Genomic DNA, 22,103 nt, shown 5'->3' on the forward strand with positions numbered 1-22,103 from the left:
AACATCAAGGTTGGAGCTGGTACTCTACATGCAGGTGGCACCAACTGCCCAGTGAAGAAGAGTTACCCATGAGACTCAATGTTTTATTATTACATTATCTTCTATACCTTCTTAAGATTGGAGTGGTTACCCTAGTTCTGGTATTAACCCTTCTTTGTATAGATGTTTTGGTTCTTTTTCTTTTCTAGAAACCAAGAAACAAGGAAAGAATTCCAGGAGAATGAGGTAACTTCAGACAGCCTGCCCAGTGACAGTGAAAACCACTAAGAAATCAAGACACCACCAACGAGAATTAAGTGATTGGACTTAATCGAGTGCTGGGTGATATGGCTATAATTGAGGGGTGTGATCTGGGTAGGGTTTCCTCTCCAGAGGCACCCTGCTTGAGTTGTAACCTGAGAACTAATAAAGGAGGAATTGGAAACCTTCACTCAGACTTTACACTAATCAGTGGGATCCTAGGGTCAGACCCTGTTATGGTGGCTGCGTGCATAAATCCGTAACACCTGTCAATACTAAAATTGCTTATACTGGTGTAGGTATTCCCATGAGGAAAGGAAAACAAACTCTACTCCTATAAAACCATCCACACTACTGATTAGGCTGATACAATTACATCAATAATAAAAGAACATCAGACTGCTAATCAACCTAGTGGTACCAAAGCCCATGAGTACTTTGCGGTGCCCTTTCTCCTTTTCCAACCAAGTATTTGGGTCTGTGTTCTGTAACCGCCCTTACCTACAGAAATTTGGCAATTTGTACCACCTAAAGTTGGTTGCTCTGGAAACAGGCTATAGTTTCTCCAAGCTTCACAGCAAGAGCTGCTGAACTCCAAGACAAACAAGTCTAACTGCTCTGTTCACTTGCTTCCCCAGGCTGATGAACTTGCCTCAGCAGTCACAGATTATTTTCCTCTTCCTTACCCACTTGTGAGGCCAACCCCAGGAGGAGTCTTTGCTTGAGAAAACACTGAAGCCTTGAAGTACCTTTCACAAAAGGAAGCTGGAACAGGAATCTTACACAGGCCAGAAAAATATCAGACAATCTGCTTGAGTATTAAAAGGGGGCATGGAAGGGATCTGTAGAGGGTTACATAATCAGGACCATTTCCTAAAAGAGAGACCTTCTGTCTCCTGCCTCCATCTTCTCCCCAATCCTATGACCTCTGACAATATCTTACTTTTCTGCAGGGACTACTGGATATTACTTACATATTGTTGCTTGCTATCATACATTATCAGTCTGTTACTAGTCACTCAACTGATGGTTGTCTGAGCTCCTTCCTTCTCCAAGCCATTCATCAAATAGTCTGGAATCACTCAGACACCCAAAATGCACTCTGCTAACACAGGACAAGCAGTGGGTGTTTCAACACTCAAGACAGTCCAGTGTTCTTTACCAGATTCTCCTCCTTGTGTCAGACAGTATAAGGCAAGACGATCAGAAAGTGACCTTTTCCTGCTCTTTCCCCTTTAGTGACCTGGATACACAGACGGACTGCAGTAAGCATATGTACCTGGCCCTTTCTCATCAAGGTGCAAATTACCTCCCCTGTGACACATGGCCAGCCATGTGCCTGGGCTGCTGGCAGATGGTGAGGCAGCACTCCAGCTTCTGCTTTACTAACTTGCTGTTTTATTAACATATAGGGGAGGAGAGAAAGAAAAGGGTAGGGGAATGTCAGGAAACTTTGCTGTCCAACATGTGAGACCCCATCCAAACTATCTCCTCAGCAGATGTCTTAACTACAGGGACTCTTTCATCTCTTAATAGGCATGTGACAGACCAGGAACTCTGTGGCAAGGGTGAGATCAACTGGTCCCACACATTCACAAAATAAAAACAAAGGCTCAGAAGTTATTAGGGTTTCAAATTTCTGCTATGTAGTACTGGTTGCTCTGTACCAGCTTTGTCACTACCAACACTCTGCTGAACTCATGCTTTTATTAATCTACTTGGAAGTTGCTGTGATGGCCTGGATTTAACTAGTCCTTTAATTAATGGGTATTTTAGTAGACATAAGCTACATAAGCCACAAAACACAAGATTACTTGTTTGAGGCCTTAGCATAACTGCTGTGCCAGCAGAACATTACAGAAACCATTCGATACTACCTATTTTATTAAATACTGAAATTGCCCATATGTACTTGATGTAAAACTCTTCATGTCTAATATGCACTAGTGATACACATGAAACGATCAGAGCTGGAGAAAACATTCTCCTTTGCTTTCCTCTCTTCCTGCATAACCTAGTTCACATTGGAGGAGGGCAGCTAAGTGGTAATATTTTCCAGTTACTGTTTAATAATTTGTTTAAATTAGCTAAAGCAAGTATAAGGTTCTTCCTCTAGGCAGAAGACTCGAGGTATCCTGATAAGGTAAAGACAAGACAAAGCACGCACCCACAAGAGCTTTCAGAGCACCAGACAAGTAGTCTTTTTAAGACACTGAGATATTTTTAGGGTCCAGGCTCAGCTTGAGCTCCTGTGGGGGTGCAGAATCAGTAGATTAAGCATTGAGAACTCATGCTGAGCACATCAGAAGCTGCAGGAGAAAACCAGCAGCAGAGCATGCCACAGGCAAGCATGAAGAAGACGAGGAGGAGGGCAGAAGTGACATGCTCGATCTTGGGGAGGCTTAGCAAGACAGTGGGCTGAGGGCCAGACAAAGGGGTGGGAATGTGAAAACTGGGTTGTTAAACAGTAAACCAGAAGGAGATGAAAAAGTTCACAGCAATGATGGAGAGGAAATAACAATACTCTCAGTCCCCCAATTCATTCTCTTGATCACACGGAATTAGAAATTTACAAAACTGTCCTACCTCATGCAGATTTCCAGACAAGGGAGGAGATGCAGACCTCTTGTCAGGATCCAACCTTGATTTTGCTGATGAATCATAAATAAAAACATATCATACAATGCAAAAAAGGCCCACCCGGTCTTTAGTCCTTTCAGGGATGCAAAACCAATGCAAGTTTCCGTTCCACAATGGAATGTGATTAAAATTGCAAAGAAAAAGAATGAAGGCATGCTTTGCCTTTCTTCAGCTTCCCTTACAAGGAACTTTCTTTAAATTCTTATTATTTTTCAGATGTTATATTAACTCCAAAGATGTTTTGTCTTCTCACATGGGTGAGGAAACAAAACCTTACCATCTCTTCCCCCCCAAAAAAACTTCTCTACTCCAAAGGGTGTGAGACAAACAGTGCATTGAAAGGAAAGCTTAACACATAACTGATAAGTTATGCACGCTTATGATTAAATTGTCACAGCTCTTCTTCAGTAATGCAAGGAAGCAAGAGCCCTCCAGAAATGGGGGGGTGTGTTCAATTATTTACACAGATGAAAGTGTAAAGAGTTTGCTATTCTCACATAAGTGGCAAGTAGTTAAGACAGAGCACTCAACCCCACAGGCAAATTTCTCTTTGACTAGCTGAGTAAACTGATGCCTCCTACCACAGCAGTGACACTAGTTCTATACTGTATGAGAGACAAAAAAACTCAGCCTGATCTAGAGCTGGCAGGTGAAGGTTCCCTGTGCTCCCACCAATACAGATCCCACTGTTACATCTTACCTTTTGGGTGCCTTGCTTGCTAAGTGCAATGGGCATCAGCTACAAGGAATCTAGAAATCTCAAGTGACTGAAAACAGACACAGGCTTCGGGTTTTATAGCAGATATAATTTAACAAAAATTAAAATTATATTTTTCTGACACGTTTTTAAAAATAGTTTTAAAAATTACTTGCCCAGGTCAGGTTAAAATTCTTTAAAAGCATAATTATTAGGAAGTACTCTTCAAAAGTGACATTTCACAACATCATCATCTTTTCCACTAAAGCAAAGGTCATGGTTGTAACGTTTTCAAATACAGACTTAAATCTAAATATTAAATACAACATTGAGTAGCCAACACTTATTTCTCAAAACTCTACACATCTCCCAAGGTCAGTCCTGGCTTGCTGCTATCTTGACTTTTTCGCACATTCTAAAACATATTAACACAGGACTAAGGGAATTAGACCCAGTGGATAACAGAACAAAAAAATACTATCAGAGGAGAAAGAAAACTGGGAGAGATTTCCATAACCAGAATTGTAGACCTGCTGGTTAACACTACCCATATTTGCTGCCTTTCTCACTGAACTGGCTGCGGTAAAAGCCAAACCTCCCATTCCCACCAGCTCAGATTGTACTCAAGATTGTATACAGCTTATCTTCCCCCTGTCCTTTAAGGACACTAAAATTCAAATCAAGTTTTATCATTAGAGTATGCCCACAGTGAATTTTACCCAGTGACTTTTACTCATCTCACAAAAAAGAGTAATACAGAACTATTTCAAAACTAATTAACTTCTGTTAATACAGAGAATAAGAACATAAGAAAACAAGATCCAAGACAAGATTCAACAGTAAGTAAACACATGTTAACAGAGCCCTTTAAATCAGCATCTTGCTTTGTGCCTGGACAACCAAGACAGGCAACACCCTCTGATACGTGTTTTCTAGCTGAGTTCTTCCATAAGCACTGACAGCCTTGATAAGGATTGTCCTTGCTTCCGTCACACTGAGTGATCTTGCTCAGTTATCTAATTTTATTTTATTGATTTCTTCTTCTTGGCTTGTTGTTTGGACACAATACCCAGAGCAGATTCTGAAATGCCCGCTGATGTCTGAGGCAGAAGTAGTTTTCCAGACTGTGTTGGGTACTTGGTTTTCATAAGGACTTTAAACAGTGGCTGGGACAACATGTGCTTTAGTTGTTTTTTCATCCCTTTCAGCATCTTTTGCTTTTGGTTTTCTTCTTGCTCAGTAGCTTTTCTTCCTTGGGGCAGAAATCAAAGATACAGAATTTTACAAGAGAAGAATTTGCACTGATATCTTTCACCAGGCTTCTGTAATGCTAGGGGCAGATGCTAATCTCATCTCTCTAACAAAGTCACTCAATTCCCATACAGTCTTGCAGTCATCTGTGACACTTTCAGATCACCCAGACTGTCCACAAGATACCAACATCAAGAAGAGTTCTGACTGCCGAGTAAATATAGCCCAGGTCAAGATAAAGATTCAGCTGGCTCTCAAAAGCCAGATCAGACTTGGGAACAAAAGGAAAGGGGGCCCAGAAGATAAGGTATTATTAACCCCGGGCTTCTAGCTCAGGCAGATGCTTCTTCTGTGTATTTTGTTACTTTATGCATGCATGCCTCATTTCAGCACCTACAAAACAGGAAGCCCCTTCCTCCTTATACATAAAAAACAATGAGGTGCTCAGATTTAGTAACACAGGAGAAATAAGGGCATAGAAAAGACTTGAGATAGTTAATACAATCAGAGGCCTGAACTGGACAGAATTAATGAAATCAATGTTGCTATAATGTAAATTGAAAGGACATTACTAAATCTTTGTAACAGTGTAAGAGGCATTTAATTTATGGGAGGAATGACTGAAATTTTAATTGGTCTCCAACAAGCTACGGAAGAATCAGAGACTGAATACATTTTAAAAGCATGAATCTGGCAAGATTCTGGGTAGCAATTACAAAGTGCTTCACTCAAGAGCCACAACTTACTTGGACTAGATGTGCTGTTTTGAAACTCGTTTCAAAGCACAGCATATTCAGATTATGTCAAAACAAGACAGCAGAGTGCTAATTATCTGAGAGTGCTCCTGAACAGTTTGGACAGAGATGATTAGCGTTTGCTTGCAAAGCAGTTGAGAACAAGCTAGTCCAGCCATGAATAAAGGAAAGAAAAAAATTAATGTGAACATGCTTCAAAATTAAGGCACCTGGATATTTAGCAGCAAAAAGGTTAGAGACAGCTTAAGCTGAAGTGACCCAGGCAACAGCCCTATTCAGAATGCTTTCAAAGAACTGTTAGGAAATCATACCTTCAGCTCCTGAAATCTGAACACAATGTGGCATTTTACAGCGCAACTAAGGAGTGCAAAGCTTCATGGTATTGAACTAAAAGGCACCAGTAGTTGCACAGCCCTACACATTCTGTCAGGCACAGCCTGCAGAACATTTAATTTTAAAACCATAAAAAATTATTTAGTTCTAACACACCACCAAAAACCTCAGCAACTTGAATGTAAGTATTGGCCATTTAGCCCACACAACTCAACCTACATAAGGCTCACAATTTTTGGTGTTTGCTATCACTTCCTGGGTGTTCCCACACAGAGCTGTCAGGCTCCTGTCCTGCTGCCTGACTACAGAGGAGTGGGAGAGATAAGCAGAAGTGGAGAAACAGCTTTTTCTTTGACACAGAGGGGACAAACCTCAAGCAGGACATACTGTGCTGTTAGATTATCCTAAAATGTTTGCCAGAAGCTGACAGGTTTTGTCCTACAACATGTGGACTTGTCTGTGACTTGCCAGAATTGTCACACCTCACACAGCACCAGAAATCTGCACAATCATCCTGAAAACACCAGCAACACCACACACTAAGTAATGACACTCCTTTCCTTACCTTCTGCCCTGCAGGTTTTAAGAGGTCCTCTGCTATGGTGGGACTTCTTCTGGACACCAGTGCTATGGGACCAACTGAGCACACCTTAAACAAGTATTTCTACTTACCCATAAACATGTCATCATCAAGATCAATCTCAAGAGCCTCTGCAGCTTGCTGGAGCCAGGAGTTGTGCTGCTTTACCCGACTGTTGAAATACTCTGCCTTCTCAATCTGCCGTGCCAAATTCATCCGCTCCTGTATGCAAGAAAAGTACATTTTAGACATTATAATTAGGTTTAAATGTGGGGCACTTTAGCAGAATCAGTGTTTGAGAGCATACGTTACAATGCAACTGAGGATCAGAGACACTTTTGTTCACTACTGCTGTGCCAGCAGGTGCCCCATGTAATAAAGACACATCATCATTTGCTAGTGTTTTCCTTCTTCAGATCCATGATAGAATCTGACTTTTATAAAATATCTCAACTACTAAACATGCCTGAATGTTAACTCCTTGTTCTTTAAACAAGTCATTACAAACACTTCAGAGATATCAAGGAGAAATCATGATTCAAATACCAGTAATTTTCAAGTTACATATTTTTATAGTACAGCTGGATCTTAAAGTTACCAGTCTCAGCAATAATGGGCAGCCACTAGCTTCATCCCACTGAAGAAGTAACCTCCTGCAGGCCATATGGAAAGAGCTACTCATGTTTTCAGAAATGCACCTGATCTTGTTTAGGCACAGGACAAAATGTCTGTCCCTTCTTCCCAGCTGCACACAGGTGGAACAAAGATGTCTAGCAAACCTAAGCTGACCTGTAGCCTTCCAGCTGGGCCAAGCTGTCTTAAGTAACTAATTTATGATGGAAAGAAAATCTGCACTGACAGGAAATAATAATCAACCCAGCAGCAAGTTCTGCTCTTTGGAATGTGCTTGCGGTTGCACAAAACAAGCCTTGTGCAGGACACCCTGACCACCCCAACTGCACCGTAACAGCACCAGACAGAACTGCTGGCTAATTAAGACTCAGCGAGAGAGAGAGAGGAAATTAAACGTTTTATTAGTCAACTGCACAAGTCATTCACTCCTCCTTAGATCATTACAAGAAATTTATTGGTTTTCCACCTTTGTAAAACTTGAGTCCTTTCTTGGTCTCTCCTCTACCCAGGTTCACCAATTCTATTCCTCTCAAGTGTGAAATCCCTTCAGACTTTTCCTGAACTTGAATGAAGTCATGCAGAACCAGGGAAGGAGTGTGCCAAAGGGACAGAGATAAAGAACCAGCAGTACCAACTACAGTGGCTGTGTGATTAAGCCCAGGGCAAAGTGTAAATGAGACCTGACCATATGAAGGGCCTAGGAGGCTACAGTCCTGTAATTACAATTGCGAACACATCTTTTCTGGGTAGAAGACTGTGAGTGACAGGAAAATTTAAGTGTGGAAACAATATTTATTTGCCCATTAATTGACAGAGCATGATAAGAGCCAAGAACTACTCAAGAAACACAGAAGGGACCTCTGAAGAAACACTCTAAAACCGACAGATTTCTTTGTTGAACCAGAACCATCTGTCAGGTGGAGGGGGTCAAGGGGGGGAGATTAAAAAAAAAAAGAAAAAAAGAAGAAATTCTCTTTGCTACTACCAAGAGGAGAAAAACGAGGCTGTGGAAGCATTTCTTGGATTTTCTCCCTCTTTTAGAAAGCTGCATCTCCTGAAAGATTCATACTAAATACCTCATTTTCAGCAAGCCTGGGCTTTGAAACTTGCTGATATTATTGCCAAGGTGAGGAAACAACTGCTGCCACTGGGGTGGACCCTGGTCTCAGTCCAAGCCAACTCCATAAGCATGAACCAGAATACTGTAAGGAAGATACTTGTTGCATTATCTGACTGATTGCATTTTTCTCCTGTTCTCAGTGTCTGTGCAATATTCAGACACACCAACCCAGCTGGATTCCTTTCAAATGCAGTATTTAAATACATCCCATTTGTACATGGCTGATGTCACCCAAACTGTTAAAGAGAATGCTCAGACACGAAATGGCCTCTTATTCGAGAAGCAGAAAATCTGCAGTGACTAGATGCTTTCTAAAATATGTTGTTTTATAAATCCTAATCATTGTCCATCTTGTGAGTTATTGATTGACTGAATTCACCTTAAAAAGGGCAATAACCTAGAAAAAGGAAACATACCTGGTTTGACAGGGTTCAGTGGCAGCTGTGGCCTCACACTTTTAGAAAACCAGACAACTCACTACTTAGCTGAGACAGATGAGGACCACTGAAGATCCCTGACCTGCTACTGTTCCTAACACAAGAGGTTTTAAACAACATACTTAACAAAGCCATCCCAGCTCTGCAGCCACAAAACATACTCACTTCTCTGTACTGTTTTGGGGAACGTAGTCATGAGATGCTCTACATAACAACATGCAAGAAAAATGTAAGTGATGTTTATGTTTGAACACATTTCTTGGGCCAGTTATTGAGGAGAAATCACAAACATTACTAAAAAAAGATAAAAGTAGGATTAACTTCATTTTCAAATCCATCTTCTGAAGAGTAATTTTATCTGAAACTGGGAAATAATGTGATGGGCAATGCAGTAATATAAGCAAACAAGCAACTACTCATACTGCAAAGAGATTGTTGTTTCTTTACCTTGATAGAAGTCATGCACTTGGTTTCAACTGGGAAAAATGGCAGCTCTTCACTCTTCTTCAATGTTTTATAAATTTTCCTAAAATTAATCAAGTCATCAGGGCCAATCAGCAACAGGCTAAGGCCTTCATTGGCAGCTCGGGCTGTTCTGCCGCTTCTGTGTACGTACAACTCAGAAGTACGAGGGACCTGAAAATATTCAGAAAAACCATGAAGCTGGCCACGGAAAGGCAGCAGCAGCCTGTCAAGAGGTTGCCAAAGAATATTGGTTTTTATATACACATGGTACATTGCATGTAACACATCTGAAGGTAAAGTAAAAAAAATTGTATCTGGAGACACTTTTGTTCTCTGGTCCAGTATTCTTCCTTGCATAATTGTTTGTCAGTCTCAACTTCTGACCCTCTGCCATTTCATTTACAAAGCTGGAAAAAATTGTATGTGTCCTCAGAGAAGAGTAATAGGGCTGAGTCATTTGACACTTTTGGATATCAAAGCAAAAAGAATCATATTTGTAATGTCATTTCTCATCTGTAATCACACATTCATGAAGTGCTACCTACCACAGTCAGTCACTGTGGCAATGAGATCCTTCAGCACAAAGCACTACAGGATAGTTAAATTAATGATTAAATCTCTACTTGGGACTATACTACATACAGGACCAAGAATCACAGCTTAATAGTGTTCAGGGTTTGGATCATCAAAAGCTTATTTCAAAACTAAACCCGTAAAAACAGAAACATTAAAAATATTTAACCTGGTAGTGGATGACATGCTGCACATTGGGGATATCAAGGCCACGAGCTGCAACATCTGTTGTCAGGAGGACACAGCTGAGAAAGTGATAACATTTAATGAACATGAAATTGAATAGTAAACCATCTGCCAAGGAACATAAAAATCAAGCGACCTAGAATTCTACCACAGCAATTTAAGGAACAGATTTTTACTATATCATCTGCTGGAAATATGCTATTTGTCTGCCCTTACAGAAAATAATGCCCAATATTACATCAGAGGTAGCTTTGAAACAGCAATTAATAAAGTTAAAAAAATGCAAGGTTACCTTCAGCAGGTCTATTCTGTTTCTAATCAAGAAATTCACTACCTTGCTGGATCCTGTTTTCCTATGCTTTTATTCTCTCCCAATTCACAGGAATGCTAGCACAAATCACTATTCAATGACCTTAATCCAACCATTTAGCAGGGGGGTACACTCACCTTCATTAGATTTTTCAGTGCTCTGCCCAGTTTATAATATATTTATTGTTTATGTTTAGAAATATCTTTAGCTTGATATGACTATACCATTAACAACACAGTTGAACTTTCGGCAGGACAAAAAGGTTATTACAAGTTCAACCCGCTGAGAAAAATCACATTATTAACAGTACAGATTTAATTAATAGCTTTTTAGGACTGAAATTATCTTCTATCAAGTTGCACTGAAATAAGTTCTCTCAATAAATAAAAGCTAAAAATATAAGGGGGGTGTCTGTTCTGACAATTAGTATTTCTTCTTACCCATAGAAATGAAGAACTATGCAAAAAAGTCATTATTTTATATAAACAGTCTACTACAGAGACAAAAGTCTCCTTAGGGTACAGAACAATTTGTTTTAAAAAAAAATTCCAGCAGCTGAAACTAGTTATTTGTAGGTAATGGGAATCTGTTAAGATTTTATGGCATCTGACTGTATACTCTATTGCTACAAGGTTCACAGCAGAAAATTCTATAGCTTGCAATCTGCAGGAGGCTGTGATAGATGGTCACAGATTTTTTTTCCTCGTCTTGAAAATTGCAGTCCCTGAAAATTCCCTGTCTGGCCTAGGCTAATGCTATCGATACTACATTTTGCCAAGGGATACTGCAGATCTATCACAGCAATTCAACCTCTGTTTTCCCTGCCGGAGTCTATTACAAAGGTACAAATTCCCATGCCGTCAGACAGCATTCAGCACTTCACAGCAGGACTAAACTGTGAGCCTTCTGGATTACAGAAGTAGTGAGAACACCCTGTCTTGTCCCAAAGGCCATCCCAAAGCCAGCAGGAAACAGTAATTCTTAAAATGGCAGGACAGGTCTGCCCGGGTAAACCTTACTGCCCACTGCTGCTGAAAGGCATAGCTGCCCCTTCTCTGGCATTGCTCTAGCTAATTCATCTAGCTAAACCTGCAAGATCCTAACCCAGAAAAAAGTGGATAGTTTTCTGATGATTTGGTGAGATGAACCAACTTACAGAGGGATCCAATGAGCTGCAGAGCCAGGGGGCAAAGAAGTGTGCAGGATGGTTATAAAAGCATAGGGCTGAAAACAGGGCAAGTGACAGCTCCTTCAGCAGCAATGAGCTGCTGGACCACAGGATAATTCAGGCTCCGAGGGACCTCAGGAGGTCTCTAGTCCAACCTTCTCCTCAAAGCTGGGTGAGCTATAAAGCTGGAGCAGGTTGCTCATGGATTTATGTAATTGAGCCTCAAAAACCTCCAAGAACAAACAGCCTGTTCCAATGCCTGACCATCCACACAGAGAACAAGCTTGCTTATATCCAGCCTGAACCTTTCATTTTAACTTGCACCCGTTGTCCATCTTCCTCCTACCATGCACCACTGTGAAAAGCCTAGCTCCATCTTCTTGATAACCTTTTAAGATATCAGAGGACCACCATTAGGTCCCCACTAAGTCTTTTTCCCAGGTGATACAATGTCGGTGTCCTCAGCCTCTCTCCTTGCCAAGGGGTAACTCATTCCACCCCATCACCTCAACCCTCCTGTGAAACCTCATTCTTATTCATTAATAACCTTGGCTCATGCATGAATGGGGCACTTGCATCTCCAGCTAACTCCCTCAACCGGCTTCTACTCCATGATTTCTATTCTCTATTAGGAAGTAGAAAATGTACTCACCTCTCTCGCTCAGCAAACCTTTCCAGGTTTTTCAGCCTTTGTTTTTGGTGCATGTTGGCATGCAAAGGAAGAGGATCACAATTTAAGATTGTGAGGAGAGAACTGAGGCGTTTTACACAGTCTATGCTGTTTGCAAAGACCATGGTTCTTCCTGGATACTGCAGAAGAAAGTAATAGAGATAGTAGTCCTTCTCATTTGTATTACAGTGGATTCTAGTTTCTGTCAGAGTCTCAACAGTAGCCTCTTTTCTTGTTAAGTCTATTACTTTGGGTTTGCCTTTTATTCCTACTTTTTCCATTAACAATTCTAGTTTGGTCTTCTTGTCCATCTTTTTAGCATTCTTTTTCTGTAAAACTCTTGTGGGAGTCTGGTGGACTAAAGTCAAAGTAGCAGAAAAAACAAAAGTCTGTCGTTGAGGGTTATACTGTGAATCATTTAAGATTTCCAGCAACTGAGACAGCTCTAAGAAGTGACCTTTCTCAATCATTCGGTCTGCTTCATCAATCACAAGGCACCTGTCAAAAGAAAACACACAGTAAAAACTCACTTGTGCAGATAAATACAAATCTGATACACTAAAAAAGAAATTTTCCTGCTAAACATAAGGGAAGTTCTGCATGTAAAACCCAAAGGAACACCAGGTATGCCAGGGTAGCTACAGTTGCCTTCCACATTGCTTTTTGAAAAATCAGGTTTCAAAAGGATCAATGAGGTTTTTGCTACTGGCTTTAACTGACATTTTTCTCTATCAATATAACCATGGTGCATTTCAATAAAACACTCTGGCAAATAAATAAGTGATTGCATGTAGGCTAAATCATTTAATCAGTTAATAAACATAATCAGTATGCAGTGACACCCAGTTCAGTAACCAGCAGATAGTCTAAAAAGCACTTTTACCTGAGCTGTCGAAGATTTGAAAGATGTGGGTGTCTCTCTTTAACTAACTCCCACAGACGGCCTGGGGTTGCAATTACAATTTCTGGCTTTCGATTCAGTACCCGTTCTTGCTTCTGTGCAGCCATGCCTCCAACTAGAATTGCAGTCTTAATGCCTAGAACATATAAATAATAGATTTTATCTCACTAATTTATCAGTGAATTTCTTTACATAGACCCACTCAAAGAAGCATTTTACAAAGTCTATACCGCAACTTTAAGAAAACATTTTGGCCAGGAAACTTCAGGGGTTTTATGTAACACTGAACACACAGAAATGCTCTCAATTTTACAGAAAAATCCTCATTATTGTTCGATACCAAAACCAGTCTTTCTTTTAGAGCACCTGTTTTCCCATAGCAGGAAGAATCACGTAGGTACTCCATAGGTGTTAGCTTTGTTTACCTGTACTTTAGAATCTCATGTTTTGTCAATTATATCTGCATGACCAAGCATGTTCCTGTTATGAATAATGAGCAGGCCTCCCAAGAATAAGACTGATAAATGCTTGTCTTGCTAATAACCGTTATGGAATAATCCTAACAAGAACACTCCCACCCAATTAATAATTCTCTGGATGGCACAGTAGCGCAGACCCTAAGTTAGCTTTTGACAATCTGCTGAGGTACTAAAAGGAGTTTAGATTTGGAAACACAGACTCCACACATGGCTTATTTCACCCTACTTCTTCAAAGACTACATAGGTCCATGACAAACTCAATGCTACTGTGCAAGACTCCTGCAGTATCCGAGCTGCCACTGATCTATCTTCCCTACTACTTGTGGAACCCCACGCTTCCAGGTGAAGATTTTTCTCAAAGTGAGTTGGAGACAATAAAGAAAACCTTCATCAAAACATTTTCTCTCCTGTCGCAGCAACTATACATCACTTGGGCAACAGATTTTTTTTACACACAAATAACATTGCTCCTATCAGAACTGTACTGATAGTGCTTAAGGATATGGTGCAGTTGGGAACTGTCAATGTTAGGTTAATGGTTGGACTGGATGATCTTCAAGGTCTTTTCCAACCTAGACAATTCTGTGATTCTGCAATATAAATTATTTCAGGCTAGGAGTTAAAATTAGCCTTGTAATCAGCTGTGGGCTGATGAGCACAGCAGGACATAACAACAACAAAGTAAGTTGTGCTTAAAAGCTCACTGCACTACATGTCCTCTTCAATAAACAAACAATTGCTACTATTGGACAGTTGGGGATTTGTTTCCCAGTTCTCCCCATCTTGAACAGATGAGGATGTGCTGACCTCTGGTTTGGAAGAGAAAGGAAGAAGATGGAATTTCTTTCATCAGGCATGTTACCCAGCAATATGCTGTGGCCTGACTGCTGCAGGAGGTAAATTAGACAATCCAGCAATGCCTTCTATCCTTAAAATTTGTGGCCAGTTTCTGTTTTTCACAGATAGACCTAAATTATAGATATGTCTATATCTATAACCTATTATCTACATAGATTGATATATTTGTCAAAAAAAGAAGTTATCATATACGTATGACTAAGTTATATACATATAATGAATTTATTTTTAATATATAACCTACACTATTGAAAACCAGGAGAAAGTTACTTGTGACTGGCTATATAGTACTAATTCTGTGTTGCTAAAGCACAAGCCAAAGCTATTTGAAGGAAGAAACATTTTAAAGCAAAATATCCCATATTAACTGTTTACTTCCACATGCATCTCACTGAAGAATGCGAATGCATTTCTCAAATATTAGCAACTACAAACCCTAACCCTCCAAAAGCCACTCCAATTTTATGATGCAGAAGAAACTGTGGCACACATTCTGGCTCAACACCAACGCCAAGATCCAAACGCAGCATAATCTGGGACACGGCCTGTGGGGTGTACATACCTGTAAACTTTGCAACTGCATCAATGTGGTGTTTTACTTGTACAGCTAATTCTCTTGTGGGAGCAAGGACCAGTCCTAAAAGAGGTCTCTTTTTACAGGACCCAACTGTATGTGTCTCATCACTGGAATCAAATTCAAAATTTTCCAGCACCTCCACACAGCCTGTTGTGAAAGATCCATCATCTTCATCTCCGCTATCTTCAACCTGCTGATGGGTTAGTTTTTTTGCTTCATCCTCGTTTTCCCATCTTGTTTCATCATAATGCTGATGGGACTCTTTAGAAACACTGTCATTTCTGGTTGTTGAGCTATTTGATTTTTGCCACTGCAGCACAGAGTGAATCATTGGAATTGCAAATGCAAGCGTTTTGCCGCTTCCTAAAAAAAACAAGCAAGAAGAATAATACAGACTGACAAGTCATTTATTTGAAAGGATGAGAAAAGCAACAGCCAATCATACACTGTTCTTAAAACATACAGTTGTAACACACACAAACTCTTCATCTTTAGAAGACCAGAAACTTGTAGCAATAGCATCTTTTCTCATGTTCCCTTTATATATCTCCTGGAGGTCACCAATAGCATACTTCCTGGGGAATAGGTATTTTTCCAATCTCTAGCAGGTCAGGCAGAGTAATTTGTTCTGAAAGTGTTTTTTAAAACTGCAGTTGCAGCCGAGATATTTTTAAAGAACTGTATGCCCGTAAGGAGAATACCATGCCCTAATTGACAGTTCTGATCAATGTTCTCCAAATAAAGGAATAGCAAATGAGGCCAAGGACAAAATGAAATATACTTGAAGGATTCGCTTCCATGTTCAATTTACAGTACAGTTTCTTAGAAAGTTATAGTCACAGTATTTTGAAATATTCCCCTGCCTATAATCAAAACACATAAATCTGATTTAAAACAGATAATCCACTTTGGAGAGAAAGGGGGTGTCAAATACAAAAATGCTCCCCTTATTTTTATTTCAGGGGTTTACTATACCAAACTGCAAGTCACATCCCTACCACATACTCTCTTCTAACATACCTGTAACTAATAAGGATGTTAGGAGAAGCCTGGTAGCACATCCACACCAGTTAAGGTTCTCATAAATATCAGCTCATTGATCACAAAAGCAGCATTCAGAGCACCAGACACTATTACACCACTGCTGCAATAGGCCACTGCTGGGAAGCAGTCCTCTGGAAATCTCATCTCAATTCCTTGAGCACCGTTTGTCCATACCACAAACCCATAATGGTTTGCCAAATTCAGCAACATAGAATTTTGCCTATTTAGGGGAGAATCTTAAGATTAGTTAATAAACAGGTAAGACCAGTATTGTTATCCTGATCAATACTGCTGCAAAGGTTCCTGATATCCCCTTCCTCACCTTTCTGCATGTCTGGGAGGTCTCTCGTGACTTCTGCACTTGAAGCAAAAAATGTTTATAATCTGGATCTGCAGATTCAATATGCAATTCATTTTGCAGATACAATAAGATTCTGTATTACCAGAACATCTGTTTTTAAGATGAAGAACACTGCTGATCTTGAATTAAATGTAATGCAATTTGGCTGGTGCAAATGTCAGTACTGCACCCAGCTAGATTATGGCTGTGATGATCAGGACTATTCTGCAGGCAGTAGATTCACCCACAGATTAAATAATCACCTCACAGGGCACGTTATCTTCACGACACACAAATCACATACCATAGCCAGGCCTACAAAACCAGGAGAAAAGTTTATCTTGGTACCCCCCAGATACTACAGCTCAAGCTAATTCACGCTCTTTTAAATGGTTTTAGATGGTAAGATTTTACAGAGATAAAATTTAGTTCCTTAACCAAAAACTTCACTAGTTCTATATGGTAATGAGCAGAACTGGTTAGATCCACTGCATAACAAGCCTTGACATTACTGCATCTGATCTCCACGTGGATCTACTGCTCTATCAAAATCTTGCCGTTCTCCCTGTTGCTACCAAAAAGGCAAGTCTAATAGTTCTTTCACCTGTCACCTTCCTCCCTCAAGCCCAGTGCTAAGGGAAGCAGCAGGATGTGGAAAAAGGAACTGCAGAGTTTCAGCCTCTCCCAGCTGCAGCATCTTCTGAAACAATTGTCTACACTTTCCCTCAAGTTTCTACAGGAACACTGACGACCACTGGGCTCTCTGGAGAGAACCTGGTTTTCTCTCATGAAAGAAAATAAATGAGCACAACAGTCCTACTACCTCAGGGTTATGCAAAATTAGAGCAGCAAAACAACCTGCCACCAACAGTGCTTTGCATTCTGTAGCTAGTGAGGGATTTGCTTTCCAGCACCGCCAAAATGGCACTTTTTTGCAGGACAAAACCACCATTTAAATCTTCAGTTCCATTTTCAAGAACACTCCCTGCGGGACTTTCCAATCTTATTAAAGCTAACAGCACCAGCCTAGCTTCTAATTAAAATAAAAATGCAAATGACTGCATATTAGTATATACCTTCATGCTCGAGAGTAGTAAATGGTTTTATAAGACAAGCAGTAAGATAAAGCAACTGGAACAGATGAAAAGAATGCCAAGGAAGCCTTTAAACCAATGCAGCTTCCAATTGTGCTTCCTATTTTTAGGGTTTTTTGGGGAAAAATATGTGCTAAAGAAGAGAAAACTTTAAAGGTATTAGCAGCAAAAAAAAAATTAAGAGGGAATAATGTTCTGAGATTTCACAGTATTAAGTAAAAAAGGAGTCATAACAAATTTCACGGAGGCTAGCAATGCTCAAAGACAAAGGCATAAGCTGGATAACAAGCTGGACAGGAAACAGTACCTCTCAAGTTATGATTGTAATACAAGCACAAGCAGTGAGAAGGGTTGATGACAATGTACAGTCCCAGAGAGAGCACAGGGTTGGCCTGTTTTGCTACAATAAAGGCCTAGGCCATATTCACGCCTAACGGTGCCTAGCATTTATTTACCACTCCAAGCTAGTATTAAATCACCTTCGGGGGAACCTAGTTCTCTGCTTTGCCTTGGCACAGGGACATCCACAGAAGTTAGGCTGTTGGAAAAATGACCCTGCTTGTTTCGTTAATTCTCCCCTTTGCAGCATATTGCCTTGCAGTTCCCAAAATAGGAAACAATTTGAGAAACAACCGAAAAAGAGACTTCTCTCAAAAGCATAAAAACTCACTGAGGCTCCAAAGCTTTGTATAGTTGGAATGTCCTCTGTTTTTAAGTTACAAAGTTTTAATACTTTACAATGAATCATTACTAATATGTTGGATATGCAGAAGATTCAAACTCTCCTCCTACATATAAATGCTTCTTCTGCTACATATAAAAACTTGTAACCACGACCTACATTTAAAGATGTGAGATGGAAGTTCCCAGAATATACAACCGGTTTAACAGATTTGTACCTGTTTCTGCAGCACCAAGAACATCCATATTATCCCGGATGGCAGAAGGCAAGGCTAAGGCTTGAATAGGAGTTGGAGCACTAAACCCCAAGTAGCTCAAGGCACGCAACACTGGTTCAGGTACAAACAGGTCTTTCCACGCAGACACATCAGCTCTGTGATCAGTAGAGGCAGATAAAACTTCTGTTGTCCAGTTTTTAACTTTTTTAGAAGTAGGTACCGATGGAAGAGCTTCCTGAACTTGAGAAGTCTTATTTTTAGCTACCTTCTTTTTCTTTGGAGCATCTTTTGTGCTTGAAGTGCTCTCAGTCACATGGCCATGGTTCTCTGAATTTGCTGCTTCAATTATTTCATTACACTTTGCCTTTTTATCAACTGGTATATCAATTTTTGCTGCATTAGGATCACCACTTTTATCTGCTTTGCTTCTCAAATCTTTTTTTCTCTTTTTCTTTTTGGGAGGGACAACAAGTTCTTCCTCCTCCTCACTGCCACCTTCTGAAACACTCTCAGCCTTTCTCTTCTCTTTTACTTTCCCCACTTTAGAAGAACTTACTAGCTTATACTCTGTAAGTTCCTCCAAGCATACTATATCTCTAAACTCCTCATCAGCAAATAGATTGGGGTCGATTTGCACAGTTTTCCATTTTCCTACTACTTGAATGCCTTTTTGTTTCAATTTAAAGGAAGATGTAAATCTCCCTCGGTTTTTGGGCTTCATTTTTACCTAAAAAAAAAAAAAAAAAAAAAAAAAAAAGGAAAAAAAGCAGGGCATCACATTAAAAGAATGAGGATTACATTGATGTTATTCAAACAAACGGGAATGCAAGGCATGATCCTTTTCACAGAATCGTCTAGGTCGGAAAAGACCTTGAAGATCATCCTGACCAACCATTAACTTAATACTGACAGTTCCCAACTACACCATATCCCTCAGCGCTAAATTTACCCTACTCTTAAACACCTCTAGGGATGGGGACTCCACCACCTCCCTGGGCAGCCCACTCCAACGCCTAACAACCCGTTCTGTAAAGAAATACTTCCTAACATCTAGTCTAAACCTTCCCTGGCGCAATTTGAGGCCATTACCTCTTGTCCTATCTTTTACTCCTTTTTGGAAACATTATTAATACGAATGCCCTTACGCATAGCTGCAGCAGGCCAGGCCTACAGCCTCGCTCCTAGAACACTGCCAGGGATAAAACCAGAATCGCTAGATAAATCCCCTTGGGCCGCAAAGCGCTCTCACCCCTGTCTACCCCGGGTGCCACCCGCCGGAGGGGCGGCATGGCCCAGCCCGGCCGCGCACGCGAGAGCTCCGGGCACCCGCCGGGGCCCGCGGGAGGCCCCAGGGGCTCCACCGGCCTGCAGCTCCGGGGCGAAGGTCGAGGGGCTCCCCCCGCCTCTCCCACAGCGCTTACCGCGCTCTGCAGCCCCAGGGCGGAGAAGAGCAGATGGCGGCTGCAGGGCTCTGCCCGCCACCGGCAACTACCGGCAGCTGCCGCTAACGCCACCTCCTACCGCGTGCACTCGTGGCCGCCGCCATTGCCGCGTGACGTCACTCCGCGGCGACGGCGACGCCCGCGAGCGCGCCCCCAGGGGGCGGTGCTGGCCGCTGGGAGGCGGCGGCGCGGGACAGGCTGGCCCGGCCCGGCCCTCGTCACCGTTGCCCTGCCGGCGGGCCCTGGGACGCCCTGTCTCCGTGGGCCATGTGGGGCGGGCAGCCGGCTCTGCGGAGCGAAGGGCTCGAGGGCAAGCGCCTGCAGTTAACGGCCGCGTTTCTGCGCTGCCCGTCAGGTGCGCCTCGGCCGGGACGGGACGGGGCGCCCTGGCTGCCTAGGGGCTCGGCTTGTCCCTTACCGAGACGGCTGGCTGGGGCTGTGCGGGGCGGGGGTGGTGCTGCTGCTGAGAGGTTTCGTGCAGCCACCGGTGTCTGCTGTTTCTCCCAGAGAGATAAAGCAGGTGGGCAGGTCAAGCGTGAGGGTTGTTAGCAAGGCCTTACTTTAGGTGCCCTAACACGGCCCCTAATAGTGCTCTAGACTCCCCCTACGTTTGGATGTATGGTCGAGCTTCTCAGGGAGACAAACTTTCTAATATGTAAGCGCTTAATGTGAAGAAATGAGGATACTCCTTCTTCTTTCCAATTTTTAGGTTACTGAAGCATAACATCTACTTGCTAGTGTTTCTATCAAGGTAACTTGTTACAGCAGCTTAAATTTTAAAGCAAACAGCAGGCTAGCTGTGGCTTGCAATGTCTTTGGACTGATTGTGACAGCTACTTCACCACCATGGAAGAGGACATAATCTTTTTTCTAACCAGCTATTGTCTTTATTTTTATCAAGTACATTAGTAGCTATGGTGCTGTTTGCATAAATAATACAAAAGTGTAGGTTAGCCATACTGCTGCAGCCCTGACAAAGAAGGAATAGGAAAATTTGTTTACCTTCCTGTAACTGAAAATTTTCTTTCAGAATATAATCAAGATCTCTATAGATCATTTGTGTATTATTGTGTGCATAATATGTCTCATTCCAGAAAGAATGCATAAAGGGCCTCTTAAATTTCAACTCTAAAACAGCTAAGGTTGAATGCCATCAGCATTGCTCATTCAATAAAACAACTTGTTATTCCTGCCAGCTTATGTGTTAATGTGTTGTTTATTATTCCTTGTTTAGAAGAGTATTGTGGGTAAAGTAATGCAATTTGGAGAAAAGTTGCAAATAGCTATAGGAGGAAGCATACCACTGAGGTCACAGCATGGTGTTTTTTTCCTCCTGTGCGATCAAGTGCTCTTTGCATCTTGATCTTGGTGTAGGAAGAGGATGTCATAAATTATATACTATGATAATGGTAGATTCTTATTTCTGCTAAAAGATTGGCAGGTGCTCTGAATAGTTCTTGCTCTGAGACATGGGGAAGAGAAGAAGAAACAGGAGGTTTCTAGGTGATAGAGACTAGGACAGTAGATTAAGGTGCAATTAAAACAGCAATTACGATTATTTTTTCTCTGTGGTATCTGCAGGTGCTTCTTGGCTCTCTGAGAAGATGGGAAAATGGAAGGTTGTTTTCTCTGCCTTTTATTTTTTTTTCTTTTTTAATTTGTTAAGGCCAAGGGCAGAAATAAGAACATTAAATGTTGCCAAGGGCAGAAATAAGAACATTAAATGTTTCCAAGAACAGTTTCAGTTCCAGGTAATCATCACTAATTTGATGCACAACATGTGGAGTTGCTTCTAGTTCATATCCTCATTTGATGCTTTGTCCTCATGTTCTGTAAGAAATGAGTTGAAATCAGTGAGTCCTAAAGTGAGTTCAGGGAGCAGGATTTAATATAGTAGCTTTAACACTTCAAGCAGCAAACCTTATTTATGTAGTGCTGAACTGGAGACAGTGATGACTGACAGTGTTAGCTCGCTGATAGGAGCTGTGACTGCATCTTCATGGTTAAGTTTAATAAGGACTCTCAGCAGTCTTTATGCATTCCTTCATTAAAAGTGTCTTTCCTTCCAGGTTGTGTAGATTCGAGTTTATAAGTGACAATTTTGCTAGTTTACAATTTTTATACTCTCTTTTACTGGATATTAAAAAAGCAAATTTGCAGAAGCAAAAGAAAATGCTACTCTCAAACTCTGGTGTGGGTGTCTTAATGCTGATCATGAATAAAAAGTAAAAAAAAAAAAAAAATGTGGACAGGAGACTTCTCTAGCGGTTAATCAGTCCTTACACAGTTTCAGAGTTTGCAGCTCTGGCCTGAAAGAAAGATTTAACATGGAAATGACTTGCCAAATTCTGTTGACTTATGCTTTTAAATGTAATTACAGACATATTTTTACAGGGCATGAGAGTATTCT

General features: G+C 41.1%; 1 protein-coding gene across 1 annotated transcript; it reads right to left on the bottom strand.

Annotated features, from left to right (window-relative positions):
* Positions 1-3,665: 3,665 nt before the first annotated feature.
* Positions 3,666-19,798, bottom strand: DDX24 (DEAD-box helicase 24). Its single transcript, XM_074908591.1, has 9 exons — positions 19,673-19,798; positions 18,252-18,978; positions 14,860-15,237; positions 12,942-13,095; positions 12,041-12,556; positions 9,894-9,969; positions 9,134-9,322; positions 6,589-6,718; positions 3,666-4,829 (listed from the first exon to the last, which is right to left on the bottom strand). The coding sequence occupies exons 2-9, from the start codon at positions 18,970-18,972 to the stop codon at positions 4,600-4,602; spliced, it is 2,394 nt and encodes a 797-aa protein (XP_074764692.1). The 5' UTR covers positions 18,973-18,978; positions 19,673-19,798; the 3' UTR covers positions 3,666-4,599.
* Positions 19,799-22,103: the final 2,305 nt, after the last annotated feature.

This window comes from Athene noctua, chromosome 6 (genome assembly GCF_965140245.1).
Source record: "Athene noctua chromosome 6, bAthNoc1.hap1.1, whole genome shotgun sequence".
Lineage (NCBI taxonomy): Eukaryota > Metazoa > Chordata > Aves > Strigiformes > Strigidae > Athene > Athene noctua.

Excerpts from the sequence above, each read along its gene's own strand:
- DDX24 (XM_074908591.1), bottom strand. The coding sequence starts at position 18,972 with ATGAAGCCCAAAAACCGAGGGAGATTTACATCTTCCTTTAAATTGAAA. Across the intron at positions 6,719-9,133 it reads AGTGCATGACTTCTATCAAG|GAGCGGATGAATTTGGCACG; the intron begins GTAAAGAAACAA and ends TCTTGCATACAG. Across the intron at positions 4,830-6,588 it reads TGATGATGACATGTTTATGG|GAAGAAAAGCTACTGAGCAA; the intron begins GTAAGTAGAAAT and ends TTCTGCCCCAAG.